The sequence below is a fragment of the Nannobrachium achirus genome (assembly GCF_963921795.1).
Source record: "Nannobrachium achirus genome assembly, chromosome: 14".
In the NCBI taxonomy this organism is placed as follows: domain Eukaryota; kingdom Metazoa; phylum Chordata; class Actinopteri; order Myctophiformes; family Myctophidae; genus Nannobrachium; species Nannobrachium achirus.
In genome coordinates, this window is record NC_137821.1 from 2875821 (window position 1) to 2891548 (window position 15728).

The following is a 15728-nucleotide window of genomic DNA, read 5'->3' on the forward strand; positions in this document are numbered from 1 at the left end:
CAATCGTTTCTATCACAATATAGAGCTATTTATCCCCTTTGTTATTTTAACAATACAATGATAATTCACGCTGCACCTTTAAGACTGCAGCGAGTGAGGAATAATTTACGTGCAGATTCTTCCAGCCACGCACATTTCAAATGTGATAAACAACGTCTGCGGTTTTTGAACGTGCATTTCTGAACCATTTTTGTGTGTTTTTTCACTCTTCTATATTGTTTAAACACTTAGATTTCGGGAAATTCATCATAATCAGCGGAAGATTAGATTTATAATAAAGGTAGGCCTACATCTTTTTATGAATGCCACCTGTTAAATTCAAAGGATGGTCAGTGCTTTAATTGAATCAATCCGAATACACATTCAAAGTATTTGGCTAACAGACCAGAGCCGCTGAAATATTATATAATATAATTGTAATGCAATACGGTAATAATGTAATGCACTGCACTAATAATTATTAGTAACACGTAGGCTAATATGTACTACAGCACGTTTCCATTTCAAAGCATCATCACTGTGACTAAATATGTTGTTACAATCATAACTATGTTTGTTGTTATTATGAATGACTTGTCTATTATTAATAGTCTATAATCATCATCCTAGCGTCACACATCATAAGGAGATAAGTGATAAAAGTCTATTATCTTCCAACAGTTCAACTGGCCGCAGCTCAAAGTTCAAATAAACAATACTTGCTGCTGTTTTAAAACTGCAATCCTCAACTCATTTGAATGAATAATGAATAGAAATCAATCTGTAGGCAGGCCTTTACTTTAAGGCCCACCTAACCCCAGCTAGGCCCAACTATAGGCCCATCTAGGCCCTAAAAGGCCCAGCTATATAGGCCCAGCTAAGCCCCACAACACAAGGCCCAGCTATAGGCCCCACAAGGCCCAGATAGGCGGTGTCAGGCATATTCGCCTATAACATATTCGCCTACAGGCATTTGGTCCTTTCGCCTGGCATTTTCGCCTTGGAGGAGAGTCTTTTCACCTACCTGTCTGAGCCATTTCGCCTACCCTCAATTCTGCTGTCAGACTGTCCATGTTTGCATATTATCTCTTTGTCATTTAAATATTATAGTGACTGTGACAGTGGTGTTACATGTCAAACCTACACACGGCTATCCTATGCACTCCATAGTAATCACATAAATACAGAGCTATTGGAATCAGGTGCGCCCAAATAATTAATGAATCCATGTCCCGATACTATACATTCTTTGGTGCAGTATTGAACAGTATTGTAAAATGAACAGTATTGTAGGCCTATATTGTTTTAACATTAGGCTATACAAAATATATATGTAGGCTATTAGCCTATATAGGTCTATATAAGATATATGCTACACCTAAATAGCCTATAGAATCAACCTTGCCTGTCAACAGGCATAAAAAACTATTTTACCATTTTTTAGGAATAAAATGTGATGTAAATAATAAATGTCAAATAAACTGTTATATTCACTTGACACCACTGTCGCAGTCACTATAATATTTAAATGACAAAGAGATAATATGAAAACATGGACAGTCTGACAGCAGAATTGAGGGTAGGCGAAATGGCTCAGACAGGTAGGTGAAAAGACTCTCCTCCAAGGCGAAAATGCCAGGCGAAAGGACCAAATGCGTGTAGGCGAATATGTTATAGGCGAAAGTGCTGGTGACCCAGATAGGCCCATCTAGGCCCTAAAAGCTAGGACCTAAAAGGCCCAGTTATGCCCTAAAAGGCCCAGCTATAGGCCCACAACACAAGGCCCAGCTATAGAGCTGAGAGTCAGATCATATCGTGTGTTTGGTGAGGTAATAAACAAAGCATCATCATACATCCATCATAGCAGCATGACATGGCCTTTATTATTGTTCTAGATGACGTGTGCTGTGGTGGGCGGGGCTTGGACACAGACAGCAGCATGCGCGATGCAACGGGCAAGCGACACCATCCAGTCTGTAGTAGCTATAGGCCATACTATACCATATGGTCTAATATGGCACTAGGCCTATATATAGGCTATCACATAGGCCTACAAACTGACAAAAACTATCATCAACATTCATTCTTGTTAACGAAGAGTTAGAAAGGGGGGGCAACTCAATGTTAAAATGATGTTTACTCAAAAAATAAAGGATAAAAAAAGATAAATTAAAAAAAATAAAGCATTTGGAAAATGGTGTGATTAAAAATGATTTGATTTGAACACGGCTTGAACATTTGACATTCAATGCTTCGTCATATTTCTACACATTCATAACCAGTCATTTTGGGCCTAACAACGATAATAATAGGTCTAACAACGATATCGTGCATGTTCATTTAAGGCATTATTTCACACCATGTCATTGTCCCACATTATGTTGTCATTTCAAATGCTATTACGTTACGAAAAAAACAAGCAACAGCAGTTCATAATTATGGTTCATTATAATAATAATAATCCATTTAGACTGAGGGTTCTGCAGAAATTCAATCTGCAGGAATATAGGCTAATTATTGCATCATTCATTGATTCATTGATTCATTCATTCAACCCAGTCTGCGGTTCATTTGAATGCAGCGCCACGGATGCTGACTGTAAAATAGAGAGTATTAATTTAACTCAGTCCAACTGGAGCCCCCGTGGCCTGCGGTGAGAGATGGACCCTTTTATATGAGTCTGTAGTACACAAGCATGGACCCAGCTGAGGATGTGCTTTTAACATGCAGAATGCTCATTAAACGCACGCACGCACGCACGCACGCGCGCGTCATAGGCTGCAGCCTACACTCGTCACCACACTAGAAGGTAATGCGCATTTCTTTGGTGGACATATGTTTGAACAATGGATTTGGATTTATTTTTATGATCAACAATTATATTATGTCCATTAAAACAATATAGGCGGTAATTCTGAGTAGTTAAGTTAGTCTCGCTCAACCAGCTGCTGTAAAATAGGTTGATTTAGTATTTTTTTTCTCCCATTAAATAATGTATATAGATTCATTAAACTATAATTAAATCCACCTGAAATGATTACAATACAATAAAATAGGTTGATTTTGTCTTTTCTTCCATGAAATAAGGAGTAGCCTACAGTTTAATTGAACTATGATTAAATCCACCTGAAATGAATACAATAGGCTACTGTAACAAGAACCTATGTCTTTCAATATCATCATATAGGCCTAAACATAGGCCTATATGTAATTCAATTAAACAAGTTCAATTAAACAATACAGCTGCTAATTTAAAACATCTAAATCCGGAAATGTATTTATTTTTAGGTTATTTCGTTATTTTCTATATAGACTGGTCTGTAGACCTAACAACATGGTCCTATGAGGCCCAGTTAGGCCCAGTTAGGCCCAGCTAGAGAGCAGAGATCATTATTCATGTCCATATTGTTGTGCATTTGGTGAGATTATAAACAAAGCAAGCAGTCATCAACAAATCCTCATACATTACATTCACATAGCACACAACCTTACTATAATCCAAGTCCATTTGAGGCTCCATGACATTTGAATGGTTTCCAAACCACAGATCTACATTCCATGTTTCATCACCTCTGGGCAGTAGTAGGCCTATATAGATCTACAGTGCTGTAGGCCTAATAGAGACCCTACAGTCCACATCTCACCTCTATATCGAGGTAACTAAAACTCAAAGCTCCACACACACACACACACACACACACACACACACACACACACACACACACACACACACACACACACACACACACACACACACACACACACACACACACACACACACACACACAAAACAGCCTATTCTGCAGCCACAGCAGGCATGTTATATCAAACATATATCATGAGTTAATAAGTAAGAAAGACCTAATTAAAACAATAGCAGATCTACAAACATAATATGACCTAAAATAGCAACACAATAAATCATTGGCATGTTTGAAAAATACATTCATCAATCAGGGAGCTTGCTAATTGACACTCAATGCTTTTGTTTTGAAGGTCAATTGGGGTGCACACATGGTGAATGTTTTATGTTTTATTGTATTTGTGACACTTGCTTTGGCAATGTAAACGTATGTTTTCTCATTGCCAATAAAGCTGCTTTGAATTGAATTGAATGTAATCAAGCAGGGGCGGCATGGCTCAGGGGTAGAGAAACCGTCATTGGAGCACGAAGGGTTTCCAAAGGGTTCCCACTTCCCAGTTAGAATCTGAACTCCCCCTAAGTTAATGTCCAAGAGTCCTTGAGCAAGACTCTGGTGAGCAGGTTGGTGCCTTGCATGGTTTATCTGCCATTGGTGTGTGTGTGTGTGTGTGTGTGTGTGTGTGTGTGTGTGTGTGTGTGTGTGTGTGTGTGTGTGTGTGTGTGTGTGTGTGTGTGTGTGTGTGTGTGTGTGAATGTAATGAATGTGTGTGTGAATGGGTGAATGTAATGCACAATCTATGTAAAGCCCCTTGGATAAAAGCGCTATATAAATGCACCATTTAAGCAATCAGACATGCAATTATATATAGGCCAGTTGTCCCAAAACCATGTCTTCATCGCCAAGCGACGCCCTGCGGGCTTGTACATCTGCTGTTTTTAAAAAGCCAAAGTACAACAAATGTTGCTGGGGACCCCCTAGAACCACTCCAAGGACCCCTGGGGGTCCACGGACCACTGGGCTACTCTACATGATCAGCAGGGTGGTCTTAGGCCTACATAATTATACAATAATATATGTTTTTATGAATTGAGTACAAAAGGACCCCAATGTAAACAAAGCCATAGTGCTTTCTTGTGGTTTAAAAAGCATAGTATACCTTGTATCAGTGAACTGTACTGTCAAGTATATTCCTATGCAAACTTCTGACAAAGTATTCAATCATCCTTATATTCAATCCTTCCTGTGTCTCAGACAGGCTGAGTTGTCTCATATAGTACAGGGACGTGCAGAGTTAGAGAGGCAGGGGCTGACATTTCTAAAAGGGCCTCTTGGTGAAAATAGCTGATACCACACTGAATTAAGCATAACCAAGTGAATACTGGAGATGTGGCGTAACGGCATGGATTTCTACACAGAGAGGGCAATTCTTTCAACATAAGATGCTGCGTTCAAGTTCAGGAGAGTTTGGACAAGGCAATTCTCTTGAATGCTGCCTTCAGGTATGGCATGGAAAGGGGGCATTTGCATTGCTTTCACCATAGTAAAAACTGCATTCATGGTCTGGAGAGGGCACTTTTTACAGACGGATAAAAGGGCCCTTTTATATCTGTGTGCACATGCCTGATATAGTATAATAATACAATAAAGGGCGAGATCGCGCCATGTCTTGGCCATCTGGCCAGTGATGTACAGTATATCGGACCAGTTACCCATATATGGAGACCCCTGGTACCCATAGATATTCACAGATATGGGCTTAATATTGATAACATCAGGGATGTCCAAATATGGGCGTAAAAGGGATTTGATGTCAGATGTTGGTGATGTCACCAAGACGCTGCTCCCTCATTGGCTAAAGGCCCTGCCTTTGTATTGTCAGACAGTTTTGAGGAGACCTTACTATATCAATATTTGGGAGAAAACTACGGTGTAATAACTAGAAATACTGTTCCTACGAAACAGTGTGGGCTCGCATGGAACACCATGTATGGGCACAAAGATCTACCCTTTGGCTGCTCCTCATTGGCTACTGTCGGTCATTTCTTTAGGTGAATAACCTTTGTCTATCCACCTGTTTCCGCGGGAGTTTACTGGAGATTATTTGGACCTGTTTGCACCACACTTCCGGTTTAACAGCAGACATACAAGCTCACGTCGCGTCGCAGATGCAACCGCTGTGAGCTTGTAAATCACACTCGGCTGCGACGCCGGAAGCTCGGTACAGCGTCTGCGCAATGCACTATGGGGCGTTGGAAAGCCATGGATACAGTTTTGGTATAACATACTGCCCACATGTTGTTGTTATTTATACCAGGTCACACTTGTTGAGGAGCGCTGCTCCTCATTGGCTAAGGGCCCTGACTTTGTACTGTCAGTAATCTTTTTTGAGGAGAATAAACTTAACCTATAAAGATTTGGTATAACATACTGGTCTCACTGTCAGCGAGCCCACAATTACAGTATTATTATTACCTGTGTCTCAGAGAGGTTAAACGGTCTCATATCATATAGTATATATATTAATATTACCTGTGTCTCAGATAGGTTCACATATACAGTATATATTAGGTATATACAGTAACAGTATTATTACCTGTGTCTCAGATCGCATCGCGAGGCATTGTGTGCTTGTAGATCAGCTGTTTTCACTAGTTTTGTGCGACAGTCTTTACCAAAAAACGTACACATTTGAAACTTGGAGATACAAGGTTTCTGCCAGACAGTGACGATATTTTAATAATTATGTTGCGAGGAAAACTTTGAGATAATAGCCATTTTGGTTAGAACTGACTGAAAATAACTTCAAGTTTAAAATGATACTAAATATTTGTCCAAATAAATTCCAAATATTATCAAATGATCTCGCGGCACCCCTGGACTGCCGTCACGGCACCCCAGGGTGCCCCGTCACCCACTTTGAAAACCCGGTATATACAATAACAGTAGTATTACCTGTGTCTCAGATAGATTCAGTTGCCTGGCCAGGTCGGTCCTTTCCCTCCCCACCACGTACTGACACCTCTGGAACTCCAGCTCCAGACGGTACAGCTGCTCTGCAGTGAAGGAGGTTCGAGTCCTCTTAGGACGGTCCAGGTCCAGGCCCTTTGGAAGCACGATCTCCCTGATGGTGCCTTTAGCGTCTGGAACACACCGTTCAATACCGTTTAAACATTCACATGTTGGTTTGTTTTTTGTCCACTCATTGGCAAAGCAATAAGTGTCAAAATAATAATAAAACATTTTTCTTTTGATTGATTTATTGATTGATTGATTGATTGAAGAATGTATTAGAAGTTTGCAAAAGAAGAAAGTACAGTTTCATGACAGTACAAATCACTATCTGGTACAAGGTCAACTAAAAGGAGATCCTAGAAAGCCGAGGCTTATTTCCACAGGAACCACACTTTAAGTATCTCATATAACATTTAAAGACAGACGGATAGAACATAGTACTTTATCTAGGATAACATCAATTTCAAAAGCAGAAAAAGCATAACATCAAATACAAAGGCAGAAAAAAAAGGGTGGGGGGAGCATGGGGGCTTAGTCTATTTACAAGTCACGGGTAGCAGCCGCTTGAAGGTGACTTTTCATACCAATTTTGAAGGAGGCTGGGGATTTGCTCTCCTTTAAGACTTGCGGAAGGGCGTTCCACAATTTGGTAGTATAGCAGGAGAACGAGTTAGAGCCTTGTTTAGTGTTAAATCTACGTGGATGATGATTAGTGGAGCTGCCTCTGGTGTTGTGATCGTGAACATCCTTGACCTTTAAGAAGTAGTTTGTCAGGTACATGGGTATCTTGGAGGTGTAGTGCATCTTGTTGACCAGGCCCATTGCAAGATGCTGTACTCTGTAGCTACTTTGAGCCACCCCACGCTTTCGTGGTGATGATCGGTAAGGTGGGGCAGAGTTAAAGAGGCGGTACCACAGTTTCTTTTCTGTTTTCTATGTGTCTATGGCAGTGTTCTCAAACACCCCTTATACTGATCACCTGACTGCAGCATTTTGCTTATAAAATGTCCATCAAAAGTACAGTTCCCATGCCAATGTGTTCAAAATAAAACAGCATAATGGCAAATAAACATTGATTTCTATTCAATAACAGTTGTACTATAGTCAAAGTATCAATGTCATTTGGTTTAACAATTTACAGATGAGCACAAAGACTGTCAATGTTTTGTCATTACTCATGGCACAACGTCTTTAATAATGACAACAGGACACAGACAGTGGTTGGGGGCAGGCTAAAGTCTACAGTACAGCATTGTGTAAACACATTGCAAGAAAAACTAAAAGCACTAAATGTTAAATTTCTCTTATAAAGTTATACATATATTTGCATGGCCAAGGGCAGCTATGAGACTTTTTGAAATAGCAGAAATCTTTCAGAACGTTTTGGGACCATTAGCAGCATTTCCCCCCTCAAACTATTTAACACAGATTCCAAATGTTTTTTAGATGTAGTATTTGGATATGTTTTTAATATAACTCTGAACCGAAGGATACAAATTAAACCAATGTTGGTTTCATTATTACCTGAGGAACTCCTACATGTTTTGTCTGCTCATATAACCGACATCTGCTGATATTAGAGTTAAAGTAAACGTATTACTTTGACTGTTTTTTTGTTTTTGTTTTGTTTTTTTACACCAAATAGCGAATCTCCAAGCTCACAGTGTGTTTGTTTTGCCATGTTGTGAACTTGCAGATCTGCTATTTGTGGGCGCATGCAGCAGGTGCATAGTTCAATTTACACCATGGGTCATGGGAGGAGTTCTGCTGAGATTAAAAGTTCACCCCAAAAAGGACTGTTTTTCTTTCTTTTGATTCCTCAAGCCATGCAGACTTGAGTTCAATAATATTTCTTTTTTTAGTATTTGTCGCATTTCTAAGACAAAAATAAATAAATACAAACAATTATACATTTATGGCCCCATTGATTCTGGATGGGGACCCGGAATCAATGGGGGTACATTTATTGTAATCAAATTATTGTCCTATAGGAATGCAACAAATACATTAAAAATATAATATTGATGGGGTGAGTAATCAATAGAAAAAAGGCATTTTGGGGGTGAACTACTCCTTTAACAGTATTTGTGAGTCAGAGTGGTGTGGATATCATGTTGGTTGATGTGAAAGTTTGCTTTTGAGGGAACACATGAAACCCTTCAGAGAGTCTTCTAGGTGCAAGGTGACATATACTGTACTGTATATGTACATAATGTGCATACTATATAATATGTGAGAGGTTGGCGTTGACTATCGTTGCTGCATTATTAAATATTTAAAGTGCACATTTACAACCTAAAAACCCTGCCAAATGCATGTGAGCCTTGAGTGTTTGAATTTTGATTCAAACAACACACACACACGCACGCACGCACGCACGCACACACACACACACACACACACACACACACACACACACACACACACACACACACACATACACACGCACGCACGCACACACACGCACGCACACACACGCACACACCATGCAGGCAGTCCAAATCCAGACCCAAAATGTGATTTATTTCTATCCATGCAGATTTCAGTTGGATTATAATAGTTTCATGCATTTGAACAAGGCTAAGGAATGTCATTCAAATCTGATTGGTCAAAAATCCTCATAGCCAATTAAGGACTGATGTACATATAGCAGTGATATTAACGGTCACCAGCACTTTCGCCTATAACATATTCGCCTACACGCATTTGGTCCTTTCGCCTGGCATTTTCGCCTTGGAGGAGAGTCTTTTCACCTACCTGTCTGAGCAATTTCGCCTACCCTCAAATTATCTCTTTGTCATTTAAATATTATAGTGTGACAGTGGTGTCAAGTGAATCTAACAGTTTACTTGACATTTATTATTTACATCACATTTTATTCCTAAAAAATGGCAATATAGTTTTTTATGCCTGTTGACAGGCAAGGTTGATTCTATAGGCTATTTAGGTGTAGCATATCTTATATAGACCTATATAGGCTAATAGCCTACATATATATTTGTATAGCCTAATGTTAAAACAATATAGGCCTACAATACTGTTCATTTTACAATACTGTTCAATACTGCACCAAAGAATGTATAGTAGGCTATCGGGACATGGATTAATTAATTATTTGGGCGCACCTGATTCCAATAGCTCTGTATTTATGTGATTACTATGGAGTGCATAGGATAGCCGTGTGTAGGTTTGACATGTAACACCACTGTCACAGTCACTATAATATTTAAATGACAAAGAGATAATATGAAAACATGGACAGTCTGACAGCAGAATTGAGGGTAGGCGAAATGGCTCAGACAGGTAGGTGAAAAGACTCTCCTCCACGGCAAAAGTGCCCCGCGAAAAGACCTGGCGAAAATGTTATAGGCGATTATGCCTGACACCATATTAACACACCTGCAATCTGACAGAGATTATTAATGTGATTATAACTGCAGCTTGCTTACATCAGTGGTTCTCAACCTGTGGGTCGGGACCCCCAGGGCGATCCCCAAATTATTTTGGGGGGGTCCCCATGCAGATGATTAACTTAATGTGCAACATTGTTTTCTCACTCAACAGTAAACAAACCACCATAAAGTTTAAGTGTATAGAGGGTATCTGCACATTTCTAAAGTGACAATTTAAGGACTTTTTAATACCTCTAAAATGACAAATTAAACATTGGCCAAATTGTCAAATATTAGAGGCAGAAATTGTGAAAATAGCAGATACATGCTCACAACGCCATGTATGCGTTGTGTATGTAGATCTGCTATTTTCACAACAGAACCGTGTTATACAAAATGTAACTCTTAGTGCTTGTCAGGGCGGGGGTCCCCAGTTAAATATGATTGGGGGTCGCAGCCTGAAAAGGTAGAGAACCACCGGCTTACATCACTGATTGTAGGCCTATGCGAGTGTAACAAATACACGTTCATTCACGTAAGTGCACGTTTGTAGAGAAAGACAACATGAAATCACTCAATAATCAATAAAAAAATATACATATAGGCCTAAATGTTATATGGGGTCAATGTAAATTAAAATAAAATAGAAAGTGGAAAGATCGCAAATAGAGCAACAAGTAAACACATAGCAAGTCTGTAAAATCCTCAGTTTTAAGGTTGCGTTTAGTTGCGTTTAGATGCGTTTTACACTCCGTTTTGTCTCTTTTTTTTAATACAGTATGTTCATATATTAAATACTGTATATGGCCCTATATTATGGTACGGCTGGATATAGGCTACATTTTGAGACTGCCTGCAAAATTGGGGCCAAATAGAAATGACAAATACGTTCTTTCTAGTGTTTTTTGCATAAGCCTGCAGCCTATAACTTTATGAAATAATACAATGGAATAACATATGAAACGAAACTGCCTGCAATCAAACTCCAAATATAATATAGGCATATATACTAATTATACATGCAATATCTTAAATGGCATAACGAATAGCTCTCTCTCTCTCTCTCTCTCTCTCTCTCTCTCTCTCTCTCTCTCTCTCTCTCTCTCTCTCTCTCTCGTTTATGCGGTCTATGTATTCTACAAAAGCACATGCACGCACGCACACACGCACGCGGTTTAAATCCTGGCTACAGGCCTGCCTATAACAACAACTGAGGTCAATAGATGTCTTCTTTGGGCGATGTGATTGTTTTAATAACAAATAATATGATATAGATGTAATCAGAATGTTGTTGACATCATGCATGCAGCAGTAATAATGCAGTCAGTCAGTCATATTATACGTAAGTAACGTAACGTACCGTACATAAAAACTCTACCAACAGCACGTGACTGTGTGGCCGCAGGCAGCGTCTGTGAGTCGTGAATAACACTTAGATTATAGAAGTGTTCACTCACTGACCTCCGCACGACCCCGTCCGCATTACCACAGCCTCCATCTACTCTGCTGCACAGCATTAGTGCTTATTTAACCCTCTGATAGAGACACTAAACCCGTAAGGGTCCATTTGGTTCCCTGTGTGTCTCACTACAGGCCTGTAAGGGTCCATTTGGTTCCATTTATTATACACTCTCAGAGTTACAGACATGTAAGGTCCATTTGGTTCCATTTGTTTATTACATAATATGGTAAATTAAATTAAAATAAATTATGTACAAATATTTTCACAATCTATGATAATCATGAGTAGGCTAAAGCCTATATAATAATACATAAATAAGAAAAATATAAGCTATATAACAATCATACAGTTTTATATAGCTTATATATTTTAAAATGTATAGGAGTTAAATTTAACGTTTTAACTTTTAATTCCGGGTCACATCTCCGTCGCAAATTAAATGTCCTGTAGCTAAATGGTCTCAAAATCGAATCAAAGTTGCACTTTTCTCCAGTAAGCATTTTAATATAGAACGTTTCACAGGCCTGCCAACTATTAAGATTAACGTTTTGCATTGTATAACATAATTGCATGTAAATATTCCACAATATTATGTTCTAAACATTATGCTACACATTATTGTGCATGCCGTGCAGATAGGCTCACTCAGGATGAGCTATATGTGCAAAATTCAAGAGATATCAAAAACATGTTGTTACTTACATCTTGTCCCAACCATATACATTGGGTTTGGACAAGATAGCCTATAATAAATATTACTTTTAAAGAATAGACATAGGCTATAATATCCTGTCCACGCTTGTCTATTATAGACTCACTACTCTTTGCCTTCTAAATGTTTTATACACAGTTAAAATGCAGAGTCTTTATTTAACTCTCAAAAGAGTAGCCTACAAATGTAATGATTCCATCCTCTCACAGTTACAACTGCAGTGGACAAAATGAACCCACAAGTACTGAACCATTCTGCAAATCTATGTATTATTTTACATAACTCCTTATGCATGATTATGAAGGAGTATAGATGAAGTTTGTGCTAAATTCCACCCATAATAATATATAGATATAAACTCACTAACAATATAATGGTTCCCCAATGGTTGTAAACATGCAACTGGTCTATATTGCACCGTCCGTCCGTACGGTGTGCGCCAACAGAGAATCCTCCTCGCTCTTCGAGTCAAGGCGGGTTCATTTTAGCACCATTTGTGTTTAAATATCACAGTGAAATGTAGAGGCTGGATATGCATTTATTTTACATTATTGGGGGTTTATAGAGTCTCTCTGCACTTTGTAATGTGTTCAGTTTAAGTCATAAATGTAAAACGACATATTATAAGACTTGAGGCCGATTCTATGAATGCCTTCTGACATCAGTAGTAGTAGGCCTACAGTGCTCAAACGCTTTCGAGACTTTTCCCAATACAAGAAATGTTCCAATGAATAGCAGATGTACAAGCTGGCAGCGCGGCACGAAAGTGACATGCTGTGGGCTTGTAGATCTGCTGTTATTTTGAACAGCCTTCAACACAACACATCTAAAAAGACAACAGATGCTTTAGCAGCAGTTTTAATGTGAGGATAGAAAAATATATATATATTTTTATCTTCCCACAATTACACACAGACAGTTAAATATACAGTGAAGAAAGCATTGATGTCTCTAACCCAAATCATTAGACTCATAAGATGAACATAGCATTAATCGCTTGCCTTTTTTTATTATTATTATTTCAGAGACTGAAATAGAAGAGTGTATTTTTTATAGTATTTCATGTTTTTCATGAAAACATGGCTACTGTTGACAATAGAGCATGTCTGTCCTAATGGACACGTGACCACACATTAAGGCTGTAGTAATTTACATAATAAAGAGACGCAATCATAAGCAACACCTGGCCGTTACAATTAAACAAGTATTACAGCATATGACGTTGTTTACAGAAGCTTATAGCGTCGATATTCTACGATATTATTTATATCACTCCTCAAAACCGTTTTTTAGACATCCCTTTTTTGAGATATAGATATATTTGTCTTAACTTATCCATAAACTTATTTGTCTATTTTTTTCTCTTCTCACTATTTTGAAAAACATTTTAAAATAGTTTAACCAGCCGATCTACATCGACACGTTAGCTTGTAGATCGGCTTTTTGAAGTAATTTCTAATGTAGTGGAAAATATAGTATAGTGGAGATAAAAAGAAAAGTAGTTAAGGGATAAGCATCCTCTCCGTGACTGTTATTGAAGTCTGGTGGCTTTAAAAACAGATCTCAAAGACTTCATTACATGACATCATTCTAATATATCAAATTGATATCTTATGGAGTTTGCATTCTCACTATGTGTCATAATAATCTACACCAACATAACTATAACTCAGGCTAACTTGACTAAAATGTATAAATATAATATTCTTCACATATAGACCTATCTGAATTTAAAAACTATCGCCCTCACAAATTCCAATACAAATATTTTCACACTTTATTTTATCTCACATATAGGCCTACAGACAAAGCCTCAACTGTACACTTTAATTTCACATGACTCTATTTTTCTTATAATAAGTACAGTATTAATAGCTATATGCATTGTTTATATTATTGGCATATTACTGTTGTTGTGATTAAACATTTGGTGAAACTATATCTCCTATATTTAATTATAATTCCGTTTGAGCAGCGGCCTGCACAAATAAACCATAACTTAATACTGCAGGCTATTATAGAATGAAGTTTGTTTAAAAAAAATGCCACTATTTAATTCTATATTTTATTATTGTTGCTACAATGTGGCGGAACCAAGACCAAAGCATTTTTACTCGTGCATACTTTTAGAAAACAAATAAAATTAAATATAGAATATTGTTTTGAATTTGTTTAGTTTTTTCGGCCTTTACTTTTAGTGTGGAAACAAGTTAAAACTTAACTTTTGTAAACGCTCATGTTTGCATTTAAAATGCTATTTGCATTTAAAATACTATTAAAATACACTGCATGATACAATAACTCAATACTAAATAACTTTATAAACATAACTAACTATAGAATCCTGCAGCAGTAATATTTAATATCTGGTATGTTATTTAGTAGACATACCTCAGTAATCTTTCATATCTTGGTGATAACGTGACAATATTTCATAAAAAATCTTCAGTATAATCTTTCACATCTCGATATAAACATGGTCCTATCATCTCCTAACCTAACCGTACCTCGGACCAGGATCCTGCGGCAGTAGTCCGGGTCGACCCCCAGCATCTTGTCGTGGCCGTCCTCGCTGCTGGAGGTCGGCGTGGAGGCGGAGGTTCCCGGCGTGTCTCCGGTGCTGTGCGCCGGGGAGCGGGGAGCGTCCATGAGGAGGTTCCCCCCGGCCTCCCCGCCGCCGCGCTCCGCCGCGGAGAGCAGCAGAGACCCGCTGCTGGAGATGGAGGAGGTGGTTGTGGTGTGGTGGTGGAGGTTCTGGAGGTTCTGGAGGTGGTGATGGTGGGGGTTCTGGCTCCTCTGCTCGGCCAGTCCATCGCCCTGCATGGTCCGCGAGGCTTGGTGGTCAAACATCTAACAAAGTTCTGGATCTTTAAATCAACGACCCTCCTCCTTAGCTTCTCCCCTTTCTTCTTCTTATAACCTCCAAACAAAAACGAAAAACTCTTCACTTTGCCCGCTTTCCTACACTGTAGTGGTCCGTGGGAGTGGATTCAGATTCAGTGGAAGTGCTCTCCAACGCGCATAACCACCGGCTCCTCGAGAAGAAAGTATCCGCGATTCCAGTGCTCAGAAGCCGGGGTGAGGAGGAGGAGGCGCGCGGTCCTGCGGCGGGGTTGTGGTGGTGGTTGTTGTTGTTGGCGGTTCTTCTGGCTCGCTGTTCTTCTTGTTCTCCAGGCGGCGTCCCGCCGGCACCGGCATGGTGGACGGACGGAGGCCGGACGCAGAGCGCTGAGCGGCGGGGAGGCGCGGGACGGGCGGCTCGGTGACTCCTGGATGATGTTGTGGAGATCTGTTGTTCTATGGAGCCTCGTTTACATTAAAGCCGGCAGGCTCAGCTCAACTACACTAACATGATGCTGCTGTGGCAGGTTAGCGTACTATGACATGGTAGTAACACACCACACACACACACACACACACACACACACACACACACACACACACACACACACACACACACACACACACACACACACACACACACACGCGCGCGCGCGCGCACGCACGCACGCACACACACACGCACG

The 15728-nt window shown here is 39.4% G+C and overlaps 1 protein-coding gene across 1 annotated transcript in view; it reads right to left on the reverse strand.

Moving 5' to 3' along the window:
- The window catches only part of vax2 (ventral anterior homeobox 2), a gene marked incomplete at both ends in the record, with an annotated part of 49038 nt that extends 33987 nt beyond the window's left edge, over window positions 1-15051 (reverse strand). Inside the window, 2 exons of the mRNA XM_080742300.1 lie at window positions 6576-6763; window positions 14709-15051. Coding sequence (XP_080598426.1) covers window positions 6576-6763; window positions 14709-15051 — 531 coding nt within the window. The remainder of the gene's footprint in view (window positions 1-6575; window positions 6764-14708) is intronic.
- Between the last annotated feature and the right edge of the window lie 677 nt (window positions 15052-15728).